Consider the following 6624-nt stretch of genomic DNA (forward strand, 5'->3'; position numbering starts at 1 on the left):
ATGGAAATTTGCTCCCTCTCTAGGTCCAAAGTTACTTACAATAAAGCCACATTTAAGATAAAGCTGTTAAAATGTGATTATTAGAATCTTATCGTAGTGAAAGGAGACAAACCTGAACATATTAACCATGGAAGTGAATGTAATTCCTGTGATTGATATTGAAGTGGATTTGGAGAGACCCAGAAGTCAAGCTTCCTGTTTGCCCTCAAATCAGGGCAGTGAGTAGGCTACCTGTAAATCATTAGCATCTTAGAGTAAAATATGTTTGTCAGATGTGTCTGATGGAATTGGCATTCAAGATCTTTCTGACTATAAATGGTAAGTGATATGGTTTGGATCTTCGTCTCTCCCCAAATCTCATGTCAAATTGTAATCTCCAGTGTTGGAGGTAGGGCCTGGTGGGAGGTGATTAGCTCATGGAGGCAGTTTCTGATGGTTTAACACCACCCCCCTTGGTGCTGTTAGGAAAGTGAGAATTCTCATGAGATCTGGTCATTTAAAAGTGTGTGTGGCACCTTGTTCTCCCACTTCTCGCTCTGGCTGTGGGAAGTGCCCGCTCGGCTTTGCCTTCTGCCATGATTGTAAGCTTCCTGAGGCCTCCCCAGAAGCAGAATCCTCTATGCTTCTTTTACAGCCAGCAGAGCTGTGAGCCAATTAAACCTTTTTTTAAAAAATAAATTACCCGGTCTCAAATATTTCTATGTAGCAGTGTGAGAATGGACTAATCCAGTAAGTAAGCACATAAACAGAATGGAAGCTTTCCCCAAAGGCAGGTGCTGACATGGATAAAGCAGAGGAAGTGGAGGCAGTTATGGGGAGTTGGCTTAAAAAAACCCATCCATTTGGAAATTAGATAAATCTCAGTTTGAGCCCTGGCTCTGTCCTTGATTATTTCTGTGACCTCAGGAAAATGACTTATTTTTATTTTCCTTATTCTTCAACTAGGGGTAAAAATGATGCCTCCCTGGTAGCCTGCCTGGGAGCAATTGACCACATAACCCAGGTAGATGCTAAGCACAGGGCTTTGACCACAGTAAACATCAAAAGTCCATAATGTGATGAACATTGCCAATAGTAATGGCGTTTTTCCCTCATTTTGCTCTAGAGTCAGGAGATTCAAGATCAGGTGGTATCTTCTGCGGAGGACATCACTTTCCAAACACATGGCTTGGTTTTTCATAGATGATGGGTCTTGGGGGAGCTCTAGGGAAACTGAGGCAAACTTGGTTGCTATGGTTCTTGGAGAAAGAGACAAGGGCAGGTTAGAACTAGCTTGATGTAGGGTAGAAAAGCGGAGGTATGTTAGCTGGAGTCACAGTTGCAGTAATGGCAGTGAGGAATCAATGTTCTTTGACTCTGAAGGCATCACAATGTTGGGAACAAACACTTTTTCTTCAGAGTTTCATCACCTTTGTCCTTTTATAATTAATCTTTCCTGCCTTTAACATGCCCAAGCATGCTTCCATCCACCAAGCTTGCAGCTGACTTTACTTTAAGTTGTTAAGCACAAACAACAAACTTCCTGGTTATTTGTCCTATTCTAAATGCTAATTCTAGCCTAACGAGATCAGTTTAGATTGTGAGGTCTGACTTCAATTCACAAGGGGAGGATACAGATTGAGGGGTGGCATTGTAGATAAAAACCCCTGCTTTCCTTTATTCATTATGCTCTTGTGATCATGACTGACACAGGCAGCACCTTCTGCAGAAGTAAAATTGCCTTGCTGAGAAGTTTTTGGTTGAAGTGCTAGCTCTTCTTGATTGCAATGAGCACCTGTTTCCAACAACAAGCAGGGAAGTAGCTGAGGGCAGTAGGAGGATCCCATGCTGCAACACGGAGACCCTGGCAGCCACTGCCCCTTGGCCCTTCTAGAATCCTGACCAATAGTAACATTTTCCAGGCTTGATTAAACTTTAGACAGTTTTCTTCCCGACAATAGGCCACTGGCCTACTTTTTCTTGGAGCATTTCCTTTAGAAAACTTGCACGTGTAAATTTTTTCTCTGCCCCTTTGAGATATAAATCTCTTAGCCTCTTGTTAGTTTTGTAATCCAGGAATGTTTTTCTCAAGGACCCGGAAGGACCCTTTGAAATGGAATCATCAAGAAAGATTGCACCCCTGTCTCTCAGTCTCTGTGACAGGATGGGAGCCTAACTTTGATAAGCGCAAATTAGCAACACAGATGGCCTAATCATATTAACTAACTTCCCGTTAACGTCCTTGGGCACTTCTCCTCTAGCTTATCCCAGCACTTTAAAACCATCCTGCCTTTTGTTTCAGGAGAGTCAAATTCAATCTCTCTCCCCTACTGCAACTGTCTTGAATAAAGTCTCCTGCAGTTTCTCTTGGACGGTACCTACCTCGGGAGTTTGCTTCTTCTTCCCCTGCCTCCGCTCTAGCCACTCCAGCACCCGAGTGAGGTCAGACATGCGCCTCTCCTCGGCAGTCTTCCACATAGATTTCCTCTCTGTGGGCATTAAATTCTTCAGGTCCACGGGTTGCTCTGACATTGTGGAGTCTTGCTGGTGCCTTGGGTGGGAGACAGGTGGCACTCTCACACTCTCTTGATCCCTCTGTCTGGACTTGATGGTCTGGTGACTCAGAAGGTAGGGTGTGGCCTCTGCACGTGAGCATAAAGGGCAGAGTGAGTCAAGACACTGGGATATTGGCCTTAAAGGATGGAAGGCCTGGGGAGTGATTGTGAGGTCATTGCCTGGTTTGGTAGCAGGCTCTGGGGTGAGATTAGAGGTGGGACATTGGCCACTGCCCCTCTTCAGGTACTGTGTCTCCTCTGGTCTCTGCCACAGCCTCCTTGCAGCCTCTCCACCTCCACTCCATAGAGATCTTACTAAAATAAAGGGCAGCCCACGTATCTTACTTTCTCAAAAACCTTCAATGATTCCCTGTTGCCTATCAAAAAAAAAATAAAAATAAAAAAATCTAAATTTCTTGGTTTGGCATCCTGTCCTTTCTACAGTGTATTCTAATTACAAGAAAGCTTTTTATAAGCCCAATTCATCTCTGTTCACTTATTCATCCAACATGCCATTATCAGACACCTACTAAGTACTGGGAATGGTGCTGGGGATACAATGCAGAGAAAAACAAAGGCAGACCTCCTAAAATATGTGGGCTAGTGGAAAAGACAGGGCAGATAATTATTGAATAACTCCATGACAGGTGAAGATGAGTGCTCTCAAAGAAAGGAATGTAATTCTATGAAAGGCCATGGCAATGGAACTAGACTTGGATGGGGCGGTAGGTGGGCCATCTTTGAGCTCTGGGCTAAAGGGTAAATGGACTTCAATAGGACTGCTGTGGTCTGGACATTTGTGTCCCTCTAAAATTCATGTGTTGAAATCCTACTCCCAAGGTGATGGTATTAAAAGGTGGGACCTTGGGAATTAATTAGGTCATAAGGGCTGTTCTCTCATGGTTGGCATTGGTGCCCTTGCAGAAGAGACTGGAGAGAGCTCCATCTTGTGGAGATGTGGGAGAAGGTGTCACCTATGAACCAGAAAATGGGTTCAGTACACACGAAACCTATCAGAGCCTTGCTTTTGGACTTTCTAGCTTCAAAACTGTGAGAAATAAATGTTGTTTATAAGCTACCCACTTTGTGGTATTTTGTGATAGGCCTAAGTGGATTAAAACAAGGGCTTTGGACCAGAGACATATGCTTATGCAAAGGCCCTGTGGCAGGCGGGAAGCATGACACTAACAGCAGAAGGTGAGGGTGGCTAGAGTACCACGAGGTAAGAGGCGATGGTACAGAGGTGGGCAGAGGCCAGGCCACACAGGAACTTGGTGGCTGCAGGTTCTGCTCAGACTCAGAAGGGAAAGGGAGCAAAAGGAAACAATAAAGGAATTCAAAGAAAGGGAGGGAGTGGCATCCCTTTTTTGCTCGAGTAAACTTTTATTGAAGGAAATTATGTACACAGAAATATGCTAGAATCACAAATGAAGATATCTAAGTAAACAGTACCCTAAAATCTCCCCCACAGCCACTGGTAGTTATTACCTCCCCCCAAGGGTAAGCATCATCTTATCATCCAATTCAAACTTTTTCTGCCTGTTTTTGAGTATTCTATAAATGAAATAACATACATGTGGTATTTTACATCTGGATTTATTAATTTTGCAATATATTTGTAAGATTTTAGAAATAAATTATTTTGTCTTTGTTTATGTGGTAATGTCTTTATTTTACCCTCATTCTTGAAGAAAGATTTTCTGGGTAATGAAAGTCTTGGTTAACATTTTTTTTTTTTTTTAACACTCTGTATATGTCGTTTGATTGCTTTTAGCCCTCCATTGTTTTATATGGGAAGTCGGCTGTTAATTGTATTGTTATCTCTTGTAGTAATGGCATTTTTCTCTTGCTTGTTTTTTGCTTTGTTTCTGTCTTCTGACTGCTTGCTATGATGTGTTTAGGGGTGGATCTCTACATATTTGTCCTACTTGAGGTTTACTGAATATTTTGGATATGTGTTTAATGTTCTTTTTTTTTTTTTATTTTCGAGTCAAATTCTGAAAGTTTTTGGCCATTTTTCCCCCATATATTTTCTGTTCCTTTCTTTTTATTTTCTACTTCTGGCTTTCCCATTATACATCTGTTGGCTTGATGTTGTCCCACTGGCTCCTAAGGTTCTGTTCATTTTTCTTCAACCATTTTTTTTCTCTCTGTTCCTCAGATAGATACTTTCTATCACTCTATCTTTAAGTTCATGAATCCCTTCCTCTGCCATATATAATCTGTTCTTATAGGTCTTTACATAAAATTTTAATCTAAGCTATGCTTTTCAACACATTTCCATTCCTTTCCTTATCATTTCTATCTCTTTATTTAGAATCTTTCTCTGCTGACTCTTTATTATCATAATTTTATTTAAAAATTTAAACAGTTCTTTGAACATATTTCAAATAGCTGTTTGAAACCTTTGTTTGTTAGATACAGAACGTAGGGAAACTCAGAGACAGGTTCTACTATCTGCCATTTTCCTCAGTGTGTGTCACACTTTCCTGTTTCTTTGTGTATCTTGTAATTTTCTATTGAACACTTGGCATTGAAAATATTGCAAAAGATATGTTAATTGATATGTAATGGTTATGTTAATTATCTTGATTTAGCCATTCCATAATGTGTCATTATGTGGTACACCATTAATATATACAATTTTATTTGCCAATTAAAAAAAATCGTAGCAACTTTGGATTCTGATTTCCCTCACTCCATGGTTTATTGTGAATCATGCAATTGCTATCTGGGAATCTGGGAATCTCGTCTTCTCTATTGTGTGAAGCTGCTGTGGGAAATAAAATTTCTAACATTCCTGCTTTTTAAAAATACTTAAGGTTAGCTTCCTAAGCATTATCTCTGTGTTTGCATATCTAATTGGACAGAGATGGTGCTCAGACACCTTAAATGTGTAAAGCCATCTGTGATCTGCTGATGAATCTATGTGTGGGTAGGGGAGCTGTATCAGTTATCTTATTGCTGTTTAATGTTATCTCAAAGTTTAGTGGCTTAAAACAAGAGTATGTTATCACAGATTTTGTGGATCAGAAATCTGGGTGTGCCTTAGCTGGGTTCTCTGATTCGGGCAACAATCAATGTGGTAGCTAGGTTGCAGTCATCTGAAGGTTTGACTGGGGAAGGATCCTCTTCCACACACCTCATGTGATTGGTGGCAGGATTGAGTTCCTTGCAGGCCATTGAACAGAAAGCATTACTTCTTTGCTGGCTGTTGGCAGAAGGCCATCTGTGGCATGTGCCTCTTCATAGAATAGCTCATGACATGCAGCTTGCTTCATCAGCACAGCAAGGGGGAAGAACCAGAGAGAGAGTGAGAGCAAGGCAAAAGTCAGTCTAACCTTGGAAATTACATCCGCCATTTTTGCCATATTAGAATATGATTTACTGGAAGCAAGTCACTATGTCATCTGCACCCAAAAGGAGGAGATTACACAGGGCACTAATACTGAGGGGAGCATTAATGGAAGCCACTTTAGAAGCAGCCTACCATAGGAACACATTCAAACTTCAGGACATTTTCATGCTTTCTTGATCTTTTGCTTTCTAATGATCTCTTTCTCATCTCCTCTGTGTATCTGTGCAGCCTCAGAGTTGACCAGCAGAGTTTGGCTAGACTGGGCCCTTGGTGGTTTCTGCTGTGCAAGCATGTGGCTTTAGCCAGAAACATTTGCCCCAATCATGGCCACAACCTCAGTCTAAAGGACCTTTTGGTCCTCCTGCTTTTCTGCCTTGGTAACTTCTACTTAAACCGACATGGCTGCTAAGAGGTGATGTTGCCCAGTGCTCTAAGTTAAGTAAGCTCCCTTTAACCATAGCAGAGAAACCGTCCCTCCTCCCAGTCTACCCCACCCGGAGGAGCCTCCTTACTGACTTAGCTAGGAGCAGGAGATGGGAGCAGCTTTAGGCTAGAATGCCACAGATTCTCACTTGTTACTCAGATTTCCGTAGCTCTCAAGTATAAATGTTGCTCTAACTGTTGTATGCCTTCAGTTGATTTCCAGAGTGCTGTGTGATGGTTTTAATCAATTTTGTTGAGCTTCATAGTTGCTTTATGGTTGCTTTTGGGGAGAGGATTTATTATCTCTTT

General features: G+C 41.6%; 1 protein-coding gene across 2 annotated transcripts in view; it reads right to left on the reverse strand.

Moving 5' to 3' along the window:
- The window catches only part of C1H16orf78 (chromosome 1 C16orf78 homolog), a 28404-nt gene extending 25757 nt beyond the window's left edge, over positions 1-2647 (reverse strand). Inside the window, exon 1 of one of the 2 annotated variants that reach the window (XM_003937251.3) lies at positions 2362-2647. In XM_003937251.3, coding sequence (XP_003937300.1) covers positions 2362-2511 — 150 coding nt within the window. In that variant the 5' untranslated portion in view covers positions 2512-2647. The remainder of the gene's footprint in view (positions 1-2361) is intronic. The other variant, XM_039460854.2, reaches the window with a different exon arrangement.
- Between the last annotated feature and the right edge of the window lie 3977 nt (positions 2648-6624).

The sequence above is a fragment of the Saimiri boliviensis genome, chromosome 1 (assembly GCF_048565385.1).
Source record: "Saimiri boliviensis isolate mSaiBol1 chromosome 1, mSaiBol1.pri, whole genome shotgun sequence".
In the NCBI taxonomy this organism is placed as follows: Eukaryota; Metazoa; Chordata; class Mammalia; order Primates; family Cebidae; genus Saimiri; species Saimiri boliviensis.